We start from the raw sequence: 21,731 nt of genomic DNA, 5'->3' as shown, positions 1-21,731 counted from the left end.
GTGTTCTCTCTCTCTCTGGGTGAATGGGGAGTGTTCTCTCTCTCTCTTTCTGGGTGAATGGGGAGTGTTCTCTCTCTCTCTTTCTGGGTGAATGGGGAGTGTTCTCTCTCTCTCTTTCTGCGTGAATGGAGAGTGTTCTCTCTCTCTCTGGGTGAATGGGTAGTGTTCTCTCTCTCTCTGGGTGAATGGGTAGTGTTCTCTCTCTCTCTGGGTGAATGGGGAGTGTTCTCTCTCTCTCTTTCTGGGTGAATGGGGAGTGTTCTCTCTCTCTCTCTCTCTCTGGGTGAATGGGGAGTGTTCTCTCTCTCTCTCTCTGGGTGAATGGGGAGTGTTCTCTTTCTCTCTCTCTCTCTGGGTGAATGGGGAGTGATCTCTCTCTCTCTCTCTGGGTGAATGGGGAGTGTTCTCTCTCTCTCTCTCTCTCTCTGGGTGAATGGGGAGTGTTCTCTCTCCCTCTCTCTTTGGGTAAATGGGGAATTGATCCGTTCAGTAAAACTCTTGTCGTGTGACATCTTTATATTTTCTCTACCCACATTTTTTTTTAACCATGCAAATTAAATAGTCGTAAATTTACTTAAGAATCATTGTTCAATGAAAGTTAAGAGACACACTGCAGAATGCAAAGACTACTTTAATGACACGATACGAGGACAAAGCATCTTTTTTTTGAAGATGATGATGACACAGATGGGACGGAGCGCGAGCGCATGTGGTTAAACCCCAGGGTAGAACCGCACAAACAACACTGCTGGTCTGGTGGAAAACCTTCCCTTTAATACAATGACGTGCTCAGGTGCTGGAGTGGGATTAACCCCATGACCCTTCATTCAGAAGTAAGTGCGATCCCAAATTAGCCAAGGCTGACACTTATAATACAACTGTAATTGAACCAATAGCATTCATGCACTGAAAAGCTGTGGGTGATCAGAGTATAGCACTGCCTTTCAACGTTGTGTTTACATCACGGGATGTAAAGTAAGCAAGTGTGAAGGGAGGCTGCCGTTACCCGAGGGTGAGCCAGTGGGGTCCCAGCACTGTACACTGGGCTGGGGTCGAGGCCCAGGGTGAGGCCTGTCCCAAATACAGAGCAGTTACATCCAGTTAGGGGCTTCACTAAAAATTACGCTTCTCACCACTTACCAGCTTTCTTCTTTAATGGTTCAACAAAAAGATGACTTGACGTATCGGGAAAAAGCTCATTCCTTTTGTACGTTGACGTTGAAGCCTGTTGACTGGGCCTCTTCCCTCTGGAGTGCCGGCACTCAATCCAGCCGATGTACAAACCCCGGAAAGGTATCCATCCCATAAATGACATCCATCCGCGGCCCCTTTGTGTCTCCCCCCAGTTGACTGACAGATATTCAACATTTCAACCAATCAATGTGCCCACGTCCCCTGTTACACACACTGCATCCAAACCTTGGGTTTGCTATTTGGATAACCTGCTTCTGCCATTAACCGATTGTTGACGCGCCAGTATTGATCGGCCCGGAACAAGTAAATCGCACCATTTCTCCAAGCGATTGCAGCATCGAGGTTTGATGGGGTTCTGGTCAACAGGTTCCCGATGTTCTTTGGAGAGCTGCCGAGGTTGTTCCGGCTTTTTTCGTCCCACAGCCAGCAGCCATCGCCCTGCAGCAAAACAAATGTCGCCTTCAAGTATTTATCCAACTCCCCTTTGAAAGTTACTATTGAATCCGCTTCCTTTCAGGCAGCGCGTTCCCGATCACAACAACTCGCTGCGTAAAGCAAATTCTCACCGCACCTCTGGCTCTTTTGCTAATCAACTTAAATCTGTGTCGGTTCCCGACCCTCCTGCCACTGCAACGAGTGGGGCAGAAATTCAGTGCAGCCAGAAAGCTGGTGGTGTTGAGGCCTTTTTTCCCCGATTAGCGCCGCAAAGTTTGCAGCGGCCATTGAATCCAAATTCAGCTTTTTGACCACAAAGTATTCCAGTCTTATTGGCCCTTCAAACCTGAAAGTTTGCAGTCTTAATTGGGGCATTATTCCCACGGGAAATTCACCACTAGGGTGATGTGGCAGCTGCCATTGTAGCACAGGCGCGAGGGAACGAACGTATCGGTGCTGCTTGGGAGAGGATGGCTACGGCTCTGCAAGAGTCGATGGAGCGTCTAAATGCTGTCATATCTGGTGGCTTTCAGACTGTGGCTCGCATGCAGTCTCAACTCGATGCCCCCCGACACCTCAGTGTTGCTGTGTCCACCACGGGCCTTCCGGTGTGGCCCCACAGCCCCGACCTGAGCTCCCTCAGATTGGTGATGGTGGTAATGTGCTGCCCCCTGGTGAGTGACTCAGGCTCCTCGGGCCAGGATACGGATAATGCGCTCCTTCCGGCTCGCAGCATTCCTGACCCTGGACCTGTCACTCCGCCAGTGCCTCCGCGCATGGCCTCGCTCGAGCCAAGCCAGACTGAACCCTCCCAGGAGGGTGCTGACCAGTCTCCAGCCGGCTCTTTCAGGCCCAAAGCTTCTCGAGGGCGTCCTCGAAGGACATCTGCAGCTTCCACACAGGGAGCACAGCAGCCTTCCCACACCAAAGAGGCAGCCACAGGGGAGACACTGAGGCGAAGTCGCAGGTTAGGCACGCGTAAGATCCTCATCGGCAGTCCCTCGAAGTCGAGGATGACTTGCTTCCACTCTAAAAGTGCATTCTCAGGTGACTGAACAGTCCAGTACAGGAATTACAGTCTCTGTCCCAGGTGGGACAGATTGTGGTTGAAGGAAAGGGTGGGTGGGGAGTCTGGTTTGCCGCACGCTCCTTTCGCTTGTTTTCTGCACGCTCTCGGCGACGAGGCTCGAGGTGCTCAGCGCCCTCCCGGATGCACTTCCTCCACTTCGGGCGGTCTTTGGCCAGGGACTCCCAGGTGTCAGTGGGGATGTTGCACTTTATCAGGGAGGCTTTGAAGGTGTCGTTGAAACGTTTCCTCTGCCCACCTGGGGCTCGCTTGCCGTGAAGGAGTTCTGAGTAGAGCGCTTGCTTTGGGAGTCTTGTGTCAGGCATGCGGACAATGTGGCCTGCCCAACGGAGCTGGTCGAGTGTGGTCAGTGCTTCGATGCTGGGGATGTTGGCCTGGTCGAGGACGCTAACGTTGGTGCGTCTGTCCTCCCAGTGGATTTGCAGGATCTTGCGGAGACAGCATTGGTGGTATTTCTCCAGCGATTTGAGGTGTCTGCTGGAAATAGTCCACGTCTCTGAGCCATACAGGAGGGCGGGTATCACTACTGCCCTGTAGACCATGACCTTGATGCCAGATTTGAGGTCCTGGTCTTCAAAAACTCTCTTCCTCAGGCGATCGAAAGCTGCGCTGGTGCACTGGAGGCAGTGTTAGACCTCATCATCGATGACTGCCCTTGCTGACAGTCGGCTCCCGAGGTATGGAAAATGGTCCACGTTGTCCAAGGCCGTGCCGTGGATTTTGATGACCGGGGGGCAGTGCTGTGTAGCGGGGGCAGGTTGGTAGAGGACTTTTGTCTTACAGATGTTTAGTGTGAGGCCCATGTTTTTGTACACCTCGGTGAAGGTGTTGATGATGGCTTGGAGTTTGGCCTCTGAGTGTGCGCAGACACAAGTGTTGTCTGTGTACTGGAGTTCGATGATAGAAGATGGGACGACCTTGGACCTAGCCTGGAGGCGACGGAGGTGGAACAGATTCCCATTTGTTACCGGGCAGAATGCTGAGCTGGGGCAACATTTCCAGTCTGAGCCCCTGGATGGAGATTTCTGTTTTCTCTCTGTGAATCTCGGGATCTCCATTTCTCTCGTTTTTATCCTCCTTTTCTCTTTCTCTAGTCCTATTTCTCTATTTCTCTCTCTCCCAATCAAATTTTCTCATTCTGTTTCTCATTCCCTTTTGTCACTTCTATCTCTTTCTCCTTTCTCTTTTGCTCCCTTCCCCCTCCCTCTCTCACCCTCTCTCTTTCGCTTTCCATCTGCCTCTCTCTCTCACCCCCTCACTTTTCTTCTCACCCCCTCTCTCTCTCCTTCACCCTTCATCTTTCCCTCTCCCTGTGTCCCTCCCCCTCACCCTCTCTCTCACCTTCTCCCTCTCTCTCCCTCTCTCCATCTCCCTCTCTCTCTCACCCTCCCTCCTTCTCTCTCTGTCCCTCTCTTGTCCTCTCTCTCTCTCTTTCCCTCTCCCTCTCTCACCCTCCCCCTCTCCCTCCCTCCTTCTCTCTCTCTCTCACCCTCTCTCTCTCTGTCCCTCTCTCTTTCCCTCCCTCTCTCACCCTCCCCCTCTCCCTCCCTCCTTCTCTCTCTCTCCCTCCCTCTCTCTCTGTCCCTCTCTCTTTCCCTCTCCCTCTCTCACCCTCCCCCTCTCCCTCCCTCCTTCTCTCTCTCTCCCTCCCTCTCTCTCTGTCCCTCTCTCTTTCCCTCTCCCTCTCTCTCCCTCTCTCCTTGAGTGCAGATCCTGTGCTGAACATCCTCAGGTTTGGATCTTACCTTCTTGTCTCTCTCCGCTCCCATGGCTCCGAGATCTCTGCCACGCTGCACCAGCTGAAGCGCCGGCTTTTTCACACTGAAAATGGGGACCATGAATTTCGGGGCCCAGCTTCTCCTTATTTACTCCATCAAAACCCCTCCTGATCTTGACACCGCTATTAAATCTCCCCTTAACCGTCTCAGCTCGAAGGAGAACAACCCCAGCTTCTCCAGTCTGTCCAAGTAACTGAAGTCCCTCATCCCTGGAACCATTCTGGTCAATCTCCTCGCTGCCCTCTCCAAGGCATTCACATCCTTCCTAAAGTGCGGTGCCCAGAATTGGACACAATACTCCAACTGGGGCCTAAACTGTTTTTAAACAAAGGTTCAGCATAACTTCCTTGCTTTGACACTCTTTGCCTCAATTTAAAAAGCCCAGGATCCCATGTGCTTTTTTGACAGCCTCATCAACGTGTCCTGCCACCTTCAAATATTTATGCGTGAAAACCCCTGGTCTCTCTGCTCCTGCACACCTTTTAAAAATGTAGCATTTAGTTTATTTTGCCGCTCCTCATACTTCCTTCCAAAATGTATGACTGAACTCAATCGAAACGATGCAACTGCACCCCGACACTGATCTGATGTGAAGGCGAGCTTTACTTCTGCCGTTAGTGTAATGCCTGTTCTGGTGCCTGTGATGTTTTGTTACTCTGGTCTGGGCGGTCAGGCAAGTGGCAGATCCAGGTGTCACACTGCACCGAGAGCACCCCAGAGTTGCAGAATGGCACGCCGTATTGGCGGATAGACCGAGGAAGCTGACGAGAGATGGGGCGGTGTCACACAACGGTGGGAGATGGAACTGGCAGACACTACTGACGGTCCGCTCTGGGACAACAACCTGCGATTCAGTGAGCACTATCTGTGCTGGAACTGTACACTATCTGTGCTGGAAGTGTTGGGACTGTACACTATCTGTGCTGGAAGTGCTGGGACTGTACACTATCTGTGCTGGAAGTGTTGGGACTGTACACTATCTGTGCTGGAAGTGTTGGGACTGTACACTATCTGTGCTGGAAGTGCTGGGACTGTACACTATCTGTGCTGGAAGTGTTGGGACTGTACACTATCTGTGCTGGAAGTGTTGGGACTGTACACTATCTGTGCTGGAAGTGTTGGGACTGTACACTATCTGTGCTGGAAGTGTTGGGACTGTACACTATTTGTGCTGGAAGTGTTGGGACTGTACACTATCTGTGCTGGAAGTGTTGGGACTGTACACTATGTGTGCTGGAAGTGTTGGGACTACAAACTATCTGTGCTGGAAGTGTTGGCACTGTACACTATCTGTGCTGGAAGTGTTGGGACTGTACACTATCTGTGCTGGAAGTGTTGGGACTACACACTATCTGTGCTGGAAGTGTTGGGACTGTACACTATCTGTGCTGGAAGTGTTTGGACTGTACACTATCGTGCTGGAAGTGTTGGGACTGTACACTATCTGTGCTGGAAGTGTTGGGACTGTACACTATCTGTGCTGGAAGTGTTGGGACTGTACACTATCTGTGCTGGAAGTGTTGGGACTGTACACTATCTGTGCTGGAAGTGTTGGGACTGTACACTATCTGTGCTGGAAGTGTTGGACTGTACACTATCTGTGCTGGAAGTGTTGGGACTGTACACTATCTGTGCTGGAAGTGTTGGGACTGTACACTATCTGTGCTGGAAGTGTTGGGACTGTACTCTATCTGTGCTGGACCTGTGGAAAGAGCATGGACTGGATTGTCGCTATGTTGCCGTCTCTGTTTGCGCCTCGGAGGGCCGGTAATGACGGCGGGAATGGTTTCCGAGCGGCCGGCCTGCTCCCTGTGCCCCGCCGGGAAATGAGTTGCCGGTTTTGCGGGGGCGCAGAGCAGCACCGCACGGGGTGTCACGCCGGCGTGCAACGTCCCCGGTTTCAACGGCGCGGTGAAATATGTTGTGCGCTGACCCGATAGTGCTCCGTAGTGCGCTGTGGTGGGACCGCCTGGAATTGGGGAATGAGGTAAGTTTGATTGTTTTATTTTTATTTTTGCGATGTAGCTTATTGTGGGGTGTTGACGGGTGAGCGAATGGTTGGTGTGTTTTGAGGTTTGATTTTTATTTTGCCTCTCTTCGGGCGCTCCGAGGCCGGCTGTTTGTCTCGGGACTTTCCCTTGCTGAGCTGGCCTAGCGCTCTAAGACATGTCTGCAACGCCTCCCCAAATGCTCAGCCCCACACTCAAGGCCCAGCTGGTGAATTTTGCTGACCGAGGAGCAAACTGTTCCCGGGCGCAAGCTTTAACACCTGCCTCCCACCCCTCCCGCCCCTGCCATTAACGCCCCAAAATAAGCAGAAACGAAAATCGGGCCCACCTGAAAAATGAAAATCTTTCTCTTGCCCGGCCACTGGAAGGCAGCCTGTGGGTTTGGAGGCAGACCATAATGCCTCACCGATCTGGGAAACCCTTTTTGCAGAACAAACTTTCTGTATTGCCACATTTTCTCACCTGTAAGAGAATTGGAATACCATCAACGAACACTCAGTGGATTTACCCAGTAGATGTGTTGTGCAGACAATAAACAGACCAAGTTCAGTCCCTGCGTGAGTCACCCGATCTGAATTGGGGTTTGCGAGGGCTGTGACACTGGCCTCAGTCCGCATTGTAGCAGCCCAGCCACAGTTCCAGCTCCTGGTCGCGACCAAGTGGCCCCGGCTGGGATGGTGCCTGCGAATACTGGGAACGGCTGGATGGGCTTGGTTGCGACTTCCCCTTCCACCTCTTGCTCCAATTGCTGTTGCTCATTGTCGTGGCTCGTGTGTGAATAGTTATCACAGGGAGAAATATTGGAGGGTGTCTGGTGCTCAACCGAACAGGGTGTCAATGCATTCAACAGAGGAAGAGAAATGACATATATAAAAGGAAAGTATTGTACAGGAGGGACTGTGGCTCAGTATCTATCAGTGACGGTACACGAGGGTCTGTGTGGGTCAGTATCTATCAGTGAGGGTACAGGAGGGACAGTGTGGGTCAGTATATATCAGTGAGGGTACAGGAGGGAGTGTGTGGGTCAGTATCTATCAGCGACGGTACAGGAGGGACTGTGTGGGTCAGTATCTATCAGTGAGGGTACAGGAGGGACAGTGTGGGTCAGTATCTATCAGCGACGGTACAGGAGGGACTGTGTGGGTCAGTATCTATCAGTGAGGGTACAGGAGGGACAGTGTGGGTCAGTATATATCAGTGAGGGTACAGGAGGGAGTGTGTGGGTCAGTATCTATCAGCGACGGTACAGGAGGGACTGTGTGGGTCAGTATCTATCGGTGAGGGTACAGGAGGGACTGTGTGGGTCAGTATCTATCAGTGAGGGTACAGGAGGGACAGTGTGGGTCAGTATATATCAGTGAGGGTACAGGAGGGAGTGTGTGGGTCAGTATCTATCAGCGACGGTACAGGAGGGACTGTGTGGGTCAGTATCTATCGGTGAGGGTACAGGAGGGACAGTGTGGGTCAGTATATATCAGTGAGGGTACAGGAGGGAGTGTGTGGGTCAGTATCTATCAGCGACGGTACAGGAGGGACTGTGTGGGTCAGTATCTATCGGTGAGGGTACAGGAGGGACTGTGTGGGTCAGTATCTATCAGCGACGGTACAGGAGGGACTGTGTGGGTCAGTATCTATCGGTGAGGGTAAAGGAGGGACTGTGTGGGTCAGTATCTATCAGCGACGGTACAGGAGGGACTGTGTGGGTCAGTATCTATCAGTGAGGGTACAGGAGGGACTGTGGGTCAGTATCTATCAGTGAAGGTACAGGAGGGACTGTGTGGGTCAGTATCTATCAGTGAGGGTACAGGAGGGACTGTATCGGTCAGTAGCTATCAGTGAGGGTACAGGAGGGACTGTGGGTCAGTATCTATCAGTGAGGGTACAGGAGGGACTGTGGGTCAGTGTAGAAACATAGAAAATAGGTGCAGGAGTAGGCCATTCGGCCCTTCTAGCCTGCACCGCCATTCAATGAGTTCATGGCGGAACATGCAACTTCAGTACCCCATTCCTGCTTTCTCGCCATACCCCTTGATCCCCCTAGTAGTAAGGACTTCATCTAACTCCTTTTTGAATATATTTAGTGAATTGGCCTCAACAACTTTCTGTGGTAGAGAATTCCACAGGTTCACCACTCTCTGGGTGAAGAAGTTTCTCCTCATCTCGGTCCTAAATGGCTCACCCCTTATCCTTAGACTGTGACCCCTGGTTCTGGACTTCCCCAACATTGTGAACATTCTTCCTGCATCTAACCTGTCTAAACCCATCAGAATTTTAAATGTTTCTATGAGGTCCCCTCTCATTCTTCTGAACTCCAGTGAATACACGCCCAGTTGATTCAGTCTTTCTTGATAGGTCAGTCCCGCCATCCCGGGAATCAGTCTGGTGAACCTTCATTGCACTCCCTCAACAACAAGAATGTCCTTCCTCAGGTTAGGAGACCAAAACTGAACACAATACTCCAGGTGTGGCCTCACCAAGGCCCTGTACAACTGTAGCAACACCTCCCTGCCCCTGTACTCAAATCCCCTCACTATGAAGGCCAACATGCCATTTGCTTTCTTAACCGCCTGCTGTACCTGCATGCCAACCTTCAATGACTGATGTACCATGACACCCAGGTCTCGTTGCACCTCCCCTTTTCCGAATCTGTCACCATTCAGATAATAGTCTGTCTCTCTGTTTTTACCACCAAAGTGGACAACCTCACATTTATCCACATTATACTTCATCTGCCATGCATTTGCCCACTCACCTAACCTATCCAAGTCGCTCTGCAGCCTCATAGCATCCTCCTCGCAGCTCACACTGCCACCCAACTTAGTGTCATCCGCAAATTTGGAGATAGTACATTTAATCCCCTCGTCTAAATCATTAATGTACAATGTAAACAGCTGGGGCCCCAGCACAGAACCTTGCGGTACCCCACTAGTCACCGCCTGCCATTCTGAAAAGTCCCCATTTACTCCTACTCTTTGCTTCCTGTCTGACAACCATTTCTCAATCCATGTCAGCACACTACCCCCAATCCCATGTGCTTTAACTTTGCACATTAATCTCTTGTGTGGAACCTTGTCGAAAGCCTTCTGAAAGTCCAAATATACCACATCAACTGGTTCTCCCTTATCCACTCGACTGGAAACATCCTCAAAAACTTCCAGAAGATTTGTCAAGCATGATTTCCCTTTCACAAATCCATGCTGACTTGGACCTAGAATGTCACCTCTTTCCAAATGCGTTGCTATGACATCCTTAATAATTGATTCCATCATCTTACCCACTACCGATGTCAGGCTGACCGGTCTATAATTCCCTGTTTTCTCTCTCCCTCCTTTTTTAAAAAGTGGGGTTACATTGGCTACCCTCCACTCGATAGGAACTGATCCCGAGTCAATAGAATGTTGGAAAATGACTGTCAATGCATCTGCTATTTCCAAGGCCACCTCCTTAAGTACTCTGGGATGCAGTCCATCAGGCCCTGGAGATTTATCGGCCGACAATCCCATCAATTTCCCCAACACAATTTCCCGACTAATAAGGATTTCCCTCAGTTCCTCCTCCTTACTAGACCCTCTGACCCTCTTATATCCGGAATGTTGTTCGTATCTTCCTTCGTGAATACCGAACCAAAGTACTTGTTAAATTGGTCTGCCATTTCTTTGTATCTATCAGTGCGGGTACAGGAGGGACTGTGGGTCAGTATCAATCAGTGACGGTACAGGAGGGATATGTGGGTCAGTATCTATCAGTGAGGGTACAGAAGAGACTGTGTGGGCCAGTATCAATCAGTGATGGTACAGGAGGGACTGTGGGTCAGTATCTATCAGTGAGGGTACAGGAGGGAATGTGTGGGTCAGTATCTATCAGTGAGGGTACAGGAGGGACTGTGTGGGTCAGTATCTATCAGTGATGGTACAGGAGGGACTGTGGGTCAGTATCTATCAGTAAGGGTACAGAAGGGACTGTGTGGGTCAGTATCTATTAGTGAGGGTACAGGAGGGACTGTGTGGGTCAGTATCTATCAGTGAGGGTACAGGAGGGATTGTGGGTCAGTATCTATCAGTGAGGTACAGGAGGGACTGTGTGGGTCAGTATCTATCAGTGAGGGTACAGGAGGGACTGTATGGGTCAGTATCGATCAGTGAGGGTACAGGAGGGACTGTGTGGGTCAGTATCTATCAGCGAGGGTACAGGACGGACTGTGTGGGTCAGTATCTATCAGTGAGGGTACAGGAGGGATTGTGTGGGTCAGTATCTATCAGTGAGGGTACAGGAGGGACTGTGTAGGTCAGTATCGATCAGTAAGGGTACAGGAGGGACTGTGTGGGTCAGTATCGATCAGTGACGGTACAGGAGGGACTGTGGGTCAGTATCTATCAGTGAGGGTACAGGAGGGACTGTGGGTCAGTATCTATCAGTGAGGGTACAGGAGGGACTGTGTGGGTCAGTATCTATCAGTGAGGGGACAGGAGGGGCAGTGGGTCAGTATCTATCAGTGAGGGTACAGGAGGGAATGTGTGGGTCAGTATCTATCAGTGAGGGTACAGGAGGGACTGTGTGGGTCAGTATTTATCAGTGATGGTACAGGAGGGACTGTGGGTCAGTATCTATCAGTAAGGGTACAGAAGGGACTGTGTGGGTCAGTATCTATTAGTGAGGGTACAGGAGGGACTGTGTGGGTCAGTATCTATCAGTGAGGGTACAGGAGGGATTGTGGGTCAGTATCTATCAGTGAGGGTACAGGAGGGACTGTGTGGGTCAGTATCTATCAGTGAGGGTACAGGAGGGACTGTGTGGGTCAGTATCTATCAGTGAGGGTACAGGAGGGACTGTGTGGGTCAGTATCTATCAGTGAGGGTACAGGAGGGACTGCGTAGGTCAGTATCGATCAGTAAGGGTACAGGAGGGACTGTGTGGGTCAGTATCGATCAGTGACGGTACAGGAGGAACTGTGGGTCAGTATCTATCAGTGAGGGTACAGGAGGGACTGTGGGTCAGTATCTATAAGTGAGGGTACAGGAGGGACTGTGTGGGTCAGTATCTATCAGTGAGGGTACAGGAGGGGCAGTGGGTCAGTATCTATCAGTGAGGGTACAGGAGGGACTGTGTGGGTCAGATTCTTCCAGTGAGTGTACAGGAGGGACTGTGTGGGTCAGTATCTATCAGTGAGGGTACAGGAGGGGCAGTGGGTCAGTATCTATCAGTGAGGGTACAGGAGGGACTGTGGGTCAGTATCTATCAGTGAGGGTACAGGAGGGACTGTGTGGGTCAGATTCTTCCAGTGAGTGTAAGGGAGGGACTGTGTGGGTCAGTATCTATCAGTGAGGGTACAGGAGGGACTGTGGGTCAGTATCTATCAGTGAGGGTATTGGAGGGACTGTGTGGGTCAGTATCTATCAGTGACGGTACAGGAGGGACTGTGGGTCAGTATCTATCAGTGAGGGTATTGGAGGGACTGTGTGGGTCAGTATCTATCAGTGACGGTACAGGAGGGACTGTGGGTCAGTATCTATCAGTGAGGGTATTGGAGGGACTGTGTGGGTCAGTATCTATCAGTGACGGTACAGGAGGGACTGTGGGTCAGTATCTATCAGTGAGGGTACAGGAGGGACTGTGTGGGTCAGTATCTATCAGTGAGGGTACAGGAGGGACGATGTGGGTCAGTATCTATCAGTGAGGGTATTGGAGGGACTGTGTGGGTCAGTATCTATCAGTGACGGTACAGGAGGGACTGTGGGTCAGTATCTATCAGTGAGGGGACAGGAGGGACTGTGTGCGTCAGTATCTATCAGTGAGGGTACAGGAGGGACTGTGGGTCAGTATCTATCAGTGACAGTACAGGAGGGACTGTGGGTCAGTATCTATCAGTGAGGGGACAGGAGGGACTGTGTGGGTCAGTATCTATCAGTGAGGGTACAGGAGGGACTGTGGGTCAGTATCTATCAGTGAGGGTACAGGAGGGACTGTGTGGGTCAGTATCTATCAGTGAGGGTACAGGAGGGACTGTGGGTCAGTATCTATCAGTGACAGTACAGGAGGGACTGTGGGTCAATATCTATCAGTGAGGGTATAGGAGGGACTGTGTGGGTCAGTTTCTATCAGTGAGGATATAGGAGGGACTGTGTGGGTCAGTATCTATCAGTGAGGGTACAGGAGGGACTGTGGGTCAGTATCTATCAGTGAGGGTACAGCAGGGACTGTGTGGGTCAGTATCTATCAGTGAGGGTACAGGAGGGACTGTGGGTCAGTATCTATCAGTGAGGGTACAGGAGGGACTGTGTGGGTCAGTACCTATCAGTGAGGGTACAGGAGGTACTGTGGGTCAGTATCTATCAGTGAGGGTACAGAAGGGACTGTGGGTCAGTATCTGTCAGTGAGCGTACAGGAGGGACTGTGGGTCAGTATCTATCAGTGAGAGTACAGGAGGGACTGTGTGGGTCTGTATCTATCAGTGAGGGTACCGGAGGGACTGTGTGGGTCAGTATCTATCAGTGAGGGTACAGAATGGACTGTGGGTCAGTATCTGTCAGTGAGCGTACAGGAGGGACTGTGGGTCAGTATCTATCAGTGAGCTTACAGGAGGGACTGTGTGGGTCAGTATCTATCAGTGAGCGTACAGGAGTGACTGTGTGGGTCAGTATCTATCAGTGAGGGTACAGGAGGGACTGTGGGTCAGTATCTATCAGTGAGGGTACAGGAGGGTCTGTGTGGGTCAGTATATATCAGTGAGGGTATAGGAGGGACTGTGTGGGTCAGTATCTATCAGTGAGGGTACAGGAGGGACTGTGGTTCAGTATCTATCAGTGGGGGTACAGGAGGGACTGTGTGCGTCAGTATCTATCAGTGACGGTACAGGAGGAACTGTGTTGGTCAGTATCTACCAGTGAGGATACAGGAGGGACTGTGTGGGTCAGTATCTATTAGTGAGGGTACAGGAGGGACTGTGGGTCAGTATCTATCAGTGAGGGTACAGGAGGGACTGTGGGTCAGTATCTATCAGTGAGGGTAAAGGAGGGACTGTGTGGGTCAGTATCTATCAGTGAGGGTACAGGAGGGACTGTGTGGGTCAGTATCTATCAGTGACGGTACAGGAGGGACTGTGTGGGTCAGTATCTATCAGTGAGGGTACAGGAGGGACTGTGTGGGTCAGTATCTATCAGTGAGGGTACAGGAGGGACTGTGTGGGTCAGTATCTATCAGTGATGGTACAGGAGGGACTGTGTGGGTCTGTATCTATCAGTGAGGGTACAGGAGGGACTGTGTGGGTCAGTATCTATCAGTGAGGGTACAGGAGGGACTGTGCGGCTCAGTATCTATCAGTGAGGGTAAAGGAGGGACTGTGTGGGTCAGTATCTATCAGTGAGGGTACAGGAGGGACTGTGTGGGTCAGTATCTACCAGTGAGGGTACAGGAGGGACTGTGTGGGTCAGTATCTATCAGTGAGCGGACAGGTGGGACTGTGTGGGTCAGTATCTATCAGTGCGGGTACAGGAGGGACTGTGTGGGTCAGTATCTATCAGTGAGGGTAAAGGAGGGACTGTGTGGGTCAGTATCTATCAGTGATGGTACAGGAGGGACTGTGTGGGTCTGTATCTATCAGTGAGGGTACAGGAGGGACTGTGTGGGTCAGTATCTACCAGTGAGGGTACAGGAGGGACTGTGTGGGTCAGTATCTATCAGTGAGCGGACAGGTGGGACTGTGTGGGTCAGTATCTATCAGTGCGGGTACAGGAGGGACTGTGTGGGTCAGTATCTATCAGTGAGGGTACAGGAGGGACTGTGGGTCAGTATCTATCAGTGAGGGTACAGGAGGGACTGTGGGTCAGTATCTATCAGTGAGGGTACAGGAGGGACTGTGTGGGTCAGTATTTTCCAGTGAGGGTACAGGAGGGACTGTGTGCGTCAGTATCTATCAGTGAGGGTACAGGAGGGACTGTGGGTCAGTATCTATCAGTGAGGGTACAGGAGGGACTGTGGGTCAGTATCTATCAGTGAGGGGACAGGAGGGACGATGTGGGTCAGTATCTATCAGTGAGGGTACAGGAGTGACTGTGGGTCAGTATCTATCAGTGACAGTACAGGAGGGACTGTGGGTCACTATCTATCAGTGAGGGTACAGGAGGGACTGTGTGGGTCAGTGTCTATCGGTGAGGGTACAGGAGGGTCTGTGTGAGTCAGTATATATCAGTGAGGGTACAGGAGGGACTGTGTGGGTCAGTATCTATCAGTGAGGGTACAGGAGGGACTGTGTGGGTCAGTATATATCAGTGAGCATATAGGAGGGACTGTGTGGGTCAGTATCTATCAGTGAGGGTACAGGAGGGACTGTGTGGGTCAGTATATATCAGTGAGGGTATAGGAGGGACTGTGTGGGTCAGTATCTATTAGTGAGGGTACAGGAGGGACTGTGTGGGTCAGTATATATCAGTGAGGGTACAGGAGGGACTGTGGGTCAGTATCTATCAGTGAGGGTACAGGAGGGACTGTGTGGGTCAGTGCCTATCAGTGGGTACAGGAGGTACTGTGGGTCAGTATCTATCAGTGAGGGTAAAGGAGGGACTGTGTGGATCAGTATCTATCAGTGAGGGTACAGGAGGGACTGTGTGGGTCAGTATCTATCAGTGAGGGTACAGAAGGGACTGTGGGTCAGTATCTATCAGTGAGCGTACAGGAGGGACTGTGGGTCAGTATCTATCAGTGAGCTTACAGGAGGGACTGTGTGGGTCAGTATCTATCAGTGAGCGTACAGGAGTGACTGTGTGGGTCAGTATCTATCAGTGAGGGTACAGGAGGGACTGTGGGTCAGTATCTATCAGTGAGGGTACAGGAGGGTCTGTGTGGGTCAGTATATATCAGTGAGGGTATAGGAGGGACTGTGTGGGTCAGTATTTATCAGTGAGGGTACAGGAGGGACTGTGGGTCAGTATCTATCAGTGAGGGTACAGGAGGGACTGTGTGGGTCAGTATCTACCAGTGATGGTACAGGAGGGACTGTGTGGGTCAGTATCTACCAGTAATGGTACAGGAGGGACTGTGTGGGTCAGTATCTATCAGTGAGGGTACAGGAGGGACTGTGTGGGTCAGTATCTATCAGTGAGGGTAAAGGAGGGACTGTGTGGGTCAGTATCTATCAGTGAGGGTACAGGAGGGACTGTGGGTCAGTATCTATCAGTGAGGGTACAGGAGGGACTGTGGATCAGTATCCATCAGTGAGCGGACAGGTGGGACTGTGTGGGTCAGTATCTATCAGTGAGGGTAAAGGAGGGACTGTGTGGGTCAGTATCTATCAGTGAGGGTAAAGGGGGGACTGTGTGGGTCAGTATCTATCAGTGAGGGTACAGGAGGGACTTTGTGGGTCAGTATCTACCAGTGAGGGTACAGGAGGGACTGTGTGGGTCAGTATGTATCAGTGAGTGGACAGGTGGGACTGTGTGGGTCAGTATCTATCAGTGCGGGTACAGGAGGGACTGTGTGGGTCAGTATCTATCAGTGAGGGTAAAGGAGGGACTGTGTGGGTCAGTATCTATCAGTGATGGTACAGGAGGGACTGTGTGGGTCTGTATCTATCAGTGAGGGGACAGGAGGGACTGTGTGGGTCAGTATCTACCAGTGAGGGTACAGGAGGGACTGTGTGGGTCAGTATCTATCAGTGAGGGTAAAGGAGGGACTGAGTGGGTCAGTATCTATCAGTCAGGGTAAAAGAGGGACTGTGTGGGTCAGTATCTATCAGTGAGGGTACAGGAGGGACTGTGTTGGTCAGTATCTCTCAGTGAGCGGACAGGTGGGACTGTGGGTCAGTATCTATCAGTGAGGGTACAGGAGGGACTGTGGGTCAGTATCTATCAGTGAGGGTACAGGAGGGACTGTGTGCGTCAGTATCTATCAGTGAGGGGACAGGAGGGACGATGTGGGTCAGTATCTATCAGTGAGGGTACAGGAGGGACTGTGGGTCAGTATCTATCAGTGAGGGTACAGGAGGGACTGTGGGTCAGTATCTATCAGTGACAGTACAGGAGGGACTGTGGGTCACTATCTATCAGTGAGGGTACAGGAGGGACTGTGTGGGTCAGTGTCTATCGGTGAGGGTACAGGAGGGTCTGTGTGAGTCAGTATATATCAGTGAGGGTATAGGAGGGACTGTGTGGGTCAGTATCTATCAGTGAGGGTACAGGAGGGACTGTGTGGGTCAGTATATATCAGTGAGCATATAGGAGGGACTGTGTGGGTCAGTATCTATCAGTGAGGGTACAGGAGGGACTGTGTGGGTCAGTATATATCAGTGAGGGTATAGGAGGGACTGTGTGGGTCAGTATCTATCAGTGAGGGTACAGGAGGGACTGTGTGGGTCAGTATATATCAGTGAGGATATAGGAGGGACTGTGTGGATCAGTATCTATCAGTGAGGGTACAGAAGGGACTGTGGGTCAGTATCTATCAGTGAGCGTACAGGAGGGACTGTGGGTCAGTATCTATCAGTGAGCTTACAGGAGGGACTGTGTGGGTCAGTATATATCAGTGAGGGTATAGGAGGGACTGTGTGGGTCAGTATCTATCAGTGAGGGTACAGGAGGGACTGTGGGTCAGTATCTATCAGTGAGGGTACAGGAGGGTCTGTGTGGGTCAGTATATATCAGTGAGGGTATAGGAGGGACTGTGTGGGTCAGTATCTATCAGTGAGGGTACAGGAGGGACTGTGGTTCAGTATCTATCAGTGGGGGTACAGGAGGGACTGTGTGCGTCAGTATCTATCAGTGAGGGTACAGGAGGGGCTGTGTGGGTCAGTATCTATCAGTGAGGGTACAGGAGGGACTGTGGGTCAGTATCTATCAGTGAGGGTACAGGAGGGACTGTGTGGGTCAGTATTTTCCAGTGAGGGTACAGGAGGGACTGTGTGGGTCAGTATCTATCAGTGAGGGTACAGGAGGGACTGTGGGTCAGTATCTATCAGTGACAGTACAGGAGGGACTGTGGGTCAGTATCTATCAGTGAGGGGACAGGAGGGACTGTGGGTCAGTATCTATCAGTGAGGGTACAGGTGGGACGATGTGGGTCAGTATCTATCAGTGAGGGTACAGGAGGGACTGTGGGTCAGTATCTATCAGTGAGGGTACAGGAGGGACTGTGGGTCAGTATCTATCAGTGAGGGTACAGGAGGGACTGTGGGTCAGTATATATCAGTGAGGGTACAGGAGGGACTGTGTGGGTCAGTATCTATCAGTGAGGGTACAGGAGGGACTGTGGGTCAGTATCTATCAGTGAGGGTACAGGAGGGACTGTGGGTCAGTATCTATCAGTGAGGGTACAGGAGGGACTGTGTGGGTCAGTATCTATCAGTGTGGGTACAGGAGGGACTGTGTGGGTCAGTATCTATCAGTGAGGGTAAAGGAGGGACTGTGTGGGTCAGTATCTATCAGTGAGGGTAAAGGGGGGACTGTGTGGGTCAGTATCTATCAGTGAGGGTACAGGAGGGACTTTGTGGGTCAGTATCTACCAGTGAGGGTACAGGAGGGACTGTGTGGGTCAGTATGTATCAGTGAGCGGACAGGTGGGACTGTGTGGGTCAGTATCTATCAGTGCGGGTACAGGAGGGACTGTGTGGGTCAGTATCTATCAGTGAGGGTAAAGGAGGGACTGTGTGGGTCAGTATCTATCAGTGATGGTACAGGAGGGACTGTGTGGGTCTGTATCTATCAGTGAGGGGACAGGAGGGACTGTGTGGGTCAGTATCTACCAGTGAGGGTACAGGAGGGACTGTGTGGGTCAGTATCTATCAGTGAGGGTAAAGGAGGGTCTGAGTGGGTCAGTATCTATCAGTCAGGGTAAAAGAGGGACTGTGTGGGTCAGTATCTATCAGTGAGGGTACAGGAGGGACTGTGTTGGTCAGTATCTACCAGTGAGGGTACAGGAGGGACTGTGTGGGTCAGTATCTATCAGTGAGTGGACAGGTGGGACTGTGTGGGTCAGTATCTATCAGTGCGGGTACAGGAGGGACTGTGTGGGTCAGTATCTATCAGTGAGGGTACAGGAGGGACTGTGGGTCAGTATCTATCAGTGAGGGTACAGGAGGGACTGTGGGTCAGTATCTATCAGTGAGGGTACAGGAGGGACTGTGTGGGTCAGTATTTTCCAGTGAGGGTACAGGAGGGACTGTGTGCGTCAGTATCTATCAGTGAGGGTACAGGAGGGACTGTGGGTCAGTATCTATCAGTGAGGGGACAGGAGGGACGATGTGGGTCAGTATCTATCAGTGAGGGTACAGGAGGGACTGTGGGTCAGTATCTATCAGTGAGGGTACAGGAGGGACTGTGGGTCAGTATCTATCAGTGACAGTACAGGAGGGACTGTGGGTCACTATCTATCAGTGAGGGTATAGGAGGGACTGTGTGGGTCAGTATCTATCAGTGAGGGTACAGGAGGGACTGTGTGGGTCAGTATATATCAGTGAGCATATAGGAGGGACTGTGTGGGTCAGTATCTATCAGTGAGGGTACAGGAGGGACTGTGTGGGTCAGTATATATCAGTGAGGGTATAGGAGGGACTGTGTGGGTCAGTATCTATCAGTGAGGGGACAGGAGGGACTGTGTGGGTCAGTATATATCAGTGAGGATATAGGAGGGACTGTGTGGGTCAGTATCTATCCGTGAGGATACAGGAGGGACTGTGGGTCAGTATCTATCAGTGAGGGTACAGGAGGTACTGTGGGTCAGTATCTATCAGTGAGGGTAAAGGAGGGACTGTGTGGATCAGTATCTATCAGTGAGGTTACAGAAGGGACTGTGGGTCAGTATCTATCAGTGAACGTACAGGAGGGACTGTGGGTCAGTATCTATCAGTGAGCGTACAGGAGGGGCTGTGTGGGTCAGTATATATCAGTGAGGGTATAGGAGGGACTGTGTGGGTCAGTATCTATCAGTGAGGGTACAGGAGGGACTGTGGGTCAGTATCTATCAGTGAGGGTACAGGAGGGTCTGTGTGGGTCAGTATATATCAGTGAGGGTATAGGAGGGACTGTGTGGGTCAGTATCTATCAGTGAGGGTACAGGAGGGACTGTGGTTCAGTATTTATCAGTGGGGGTACAGGAGGGACTGTGTGCGTCAGTATCTATCAGTGACGGTACAGGAGGAACTGTGTGGGTCAGTATCTACCAGTGAGGATACAGGAGGGACTGTGTGGGTCAGTATCTATCAGTGAGGGTACAGGAGGGACTGTGGGTCAGTATCTATCAGTGAGGGTACAGGAGGGACTGTGTGGGTCAGTATCTATCAGTGAGGGTACAGGAGGGACTGTGTGGGTCAGTATCTATCAGTGACGGTACAGCAGGGACTGTGTGGGTCAGTATCTATCAGTGAGGGTACAGGAGGGGCTGTGTGGGTCAGTATCTATCAGTGATGGTACAGGAGGGACTGTGGGTCAGTATCTATCAGTGAGGGTACAGGAGGGACTGTGGGTCAGTATCTATCAGTGAGGGTACAGGAGGGACTGTCTGGGTCAGTATTTTCCAGTGAGGGTACAGGAGGGACTGTGTGGGTCAGTATCTATCAGTGAGGGTACAGGAGGGACTGTGGGTCAGTATCTATCAGTGACAGTACAGGAGGGACTGTGGGTCAGTATCAATCAGTGAGGGGACAGGAGGGACGATGTGGGTCAGTATCTATCAGTGAGGGTACAGGAGGGACTGTGGGTCAGTATCTATCAGTGAGGGTACAGGAGGGACTGTGGGTCAGTATCTATCAGTGAGGGTACAGGAGGGACTGTGGGTCAGTATATATCAGTGAGGGTACAGGAGGGACTGTGTGGGTCAGTATCTATCAGTGAGGGTACAGGAGGGACTGTGGGTCAGTATCTATCAGTGAGGGTACAGGAGGGACTGTGGGTCAGTATCTATCAGTGAGGGTACAGGAGGGACTGTGTGGGTCAGTATCTATCAGTGAGGGTACAGGAGGGGCTATGTGGGTCAGTATCTATCAGTGATGGTACAGGAGGGACTGTGTGGGTCTGTATCTATCAGTGAGGGTACAGGAGGGACTGTGGGTCAGTATCTATCAGTGAGGGTACAGGATGGACTGTGTGGGTCAGTATCTATCAGTGAGTGTACAGGAGGGGCTGTGTGGGTCAGTATCTATCAGTGAGGGTACAGGAGGGGCTGTGTGGGTCAGTATCTATCAGTGAGGGTACAGGAGGGACTGTGGGTCAGTATCTATCAGTGAGGGTACAGGAGGGACTGTGGGTCAGTATCTATCAGTGAGGGTACAGGAGGGACTGTGTGGGTCAGTATCTATCAGTGAGGGTACAGGAGGGGCTGTGTGGGTCAGTATCTATCAGTGATGGTACAGGAGGGACTGTGTGGGTCTGTATCTATCAGTGAGGGTACAGGAGGGACTGTGTGGGTCAGTATCTATCAGTGAGCGGACAGGTGGGACTGTGTGGGTCAGGATCTATCAGTGCGGGTACAGGAGGGACTGTGTGGGTCAGTATCTATCAGTGAGGGTAAAGGAGGCACTGTGTGGGTCAGTATCTATCAGTGAGGGTAAAGGAGGGACTGTGTGGGTCAGTATCTATCAGTGAGGGTACAGGAGGGACTGTGTGGGTCAGTATCTACCAGTGAGGGTACAGGAGGGACTGAGTGGGTCAGTATCTGTCAGTGAGTGGACAGGTGGGACTGTGTGGGTCAGTATCTATCAGTGCGTGTCCAGGAGGGACTGTGTGGGTCAGTATCTATCAGTGAGGGTAAAGGAGGGACTGTGTGGGTCAGTATCTATCAGTGATGGTACAGGAGGGACTGTGTGGGTTTGTATCTATCAGTGAGGGTACAGGAGGGACTGTGTGGGTCAGTATCTACCAGTGAGGATACAGGAGGGACTGTGTGGGTCAGTATCTATCAGTGAGCGGACAGGTGGGACTGTGTGGGTCAGTATCTATCAGTGCGGGTACCGGAGGGACTGTGTGGGTCAGTATCTATCAGTGAGGGTAAAGGAGGGACTGAGTGGGTCAGTATCTATCAGTGAGGGTAAAGGAGGGACTGTGTGGGTCAGTATCTATCAGTGAGGGTAAAGGAGGGACTGTGTGGGTCAGTATCTATCAGTGAGGGTACAGGAGGGACTGTGTGGGTCAGTATCTACCAGTGAGGGTACAGGAGGGACTGTGTGGGTCAGTATCTATCAGTGAGCGGACAGGTGGGACTGTGTGGGTCAGTATCTATCAGTGCGGGTACCGGAGGGACTGTGTGGGT

At 51.5% G+C, this 21,731-nt stretch overlaps 1 protein-coding gene across 2 annotated transcripts in view; it reads right to left on the bottom strand.

The window, feature by feature from the left end:
• Window positions 1–613: 613 nt before the first annotated feature.
• The window catches only part of mmp19 (matrix metallopeptidase 19), a 92,050-nt gene continuing 70,932 nt past the window's right edge, over window positions 614–21,731 (bottom strand). For both annotated transcript variants that reach the window (XM_070869339.1, XM_070869338.1), the window contains exons 8-9: window positions 6,832–6,965; window positions 614–1,632 (exon numbers count right to left, since the gene is read on the bottom strand). In XM_070869339.1, coding sequence (XP_070725440.1) covers window positions 1,399–1,632; window positions 6,832–6,965 — 368 coding nt within the window. In that variant the 3' untranslated portion in view covers window positions 614–1,398. The remainder of the gene's footprint in view (window positions 1,633–6,831; window positions 6,966–21,731) is intronic.

This window comes from Pristiophorus japonicus, chromosome X, assembly GCF_044704955.1.
Source record: "Pristiophorus japonicus isolate sPriJap1 chromosome X, sPriJap1.hap1, whole genome shotgun sequence".
Taxonomy (NCBI): Eukaryota; Metazoa; Chordata; class Chondrichthyes; family Pristiophoridae; genus Pristiophorus; species Pristiophorus japonicus.
The sequence above is the reverse complement of the archived record's forward strand: the minus strand, read 5'-3'. Positions and strand labels throughout refer to the sequence as shown.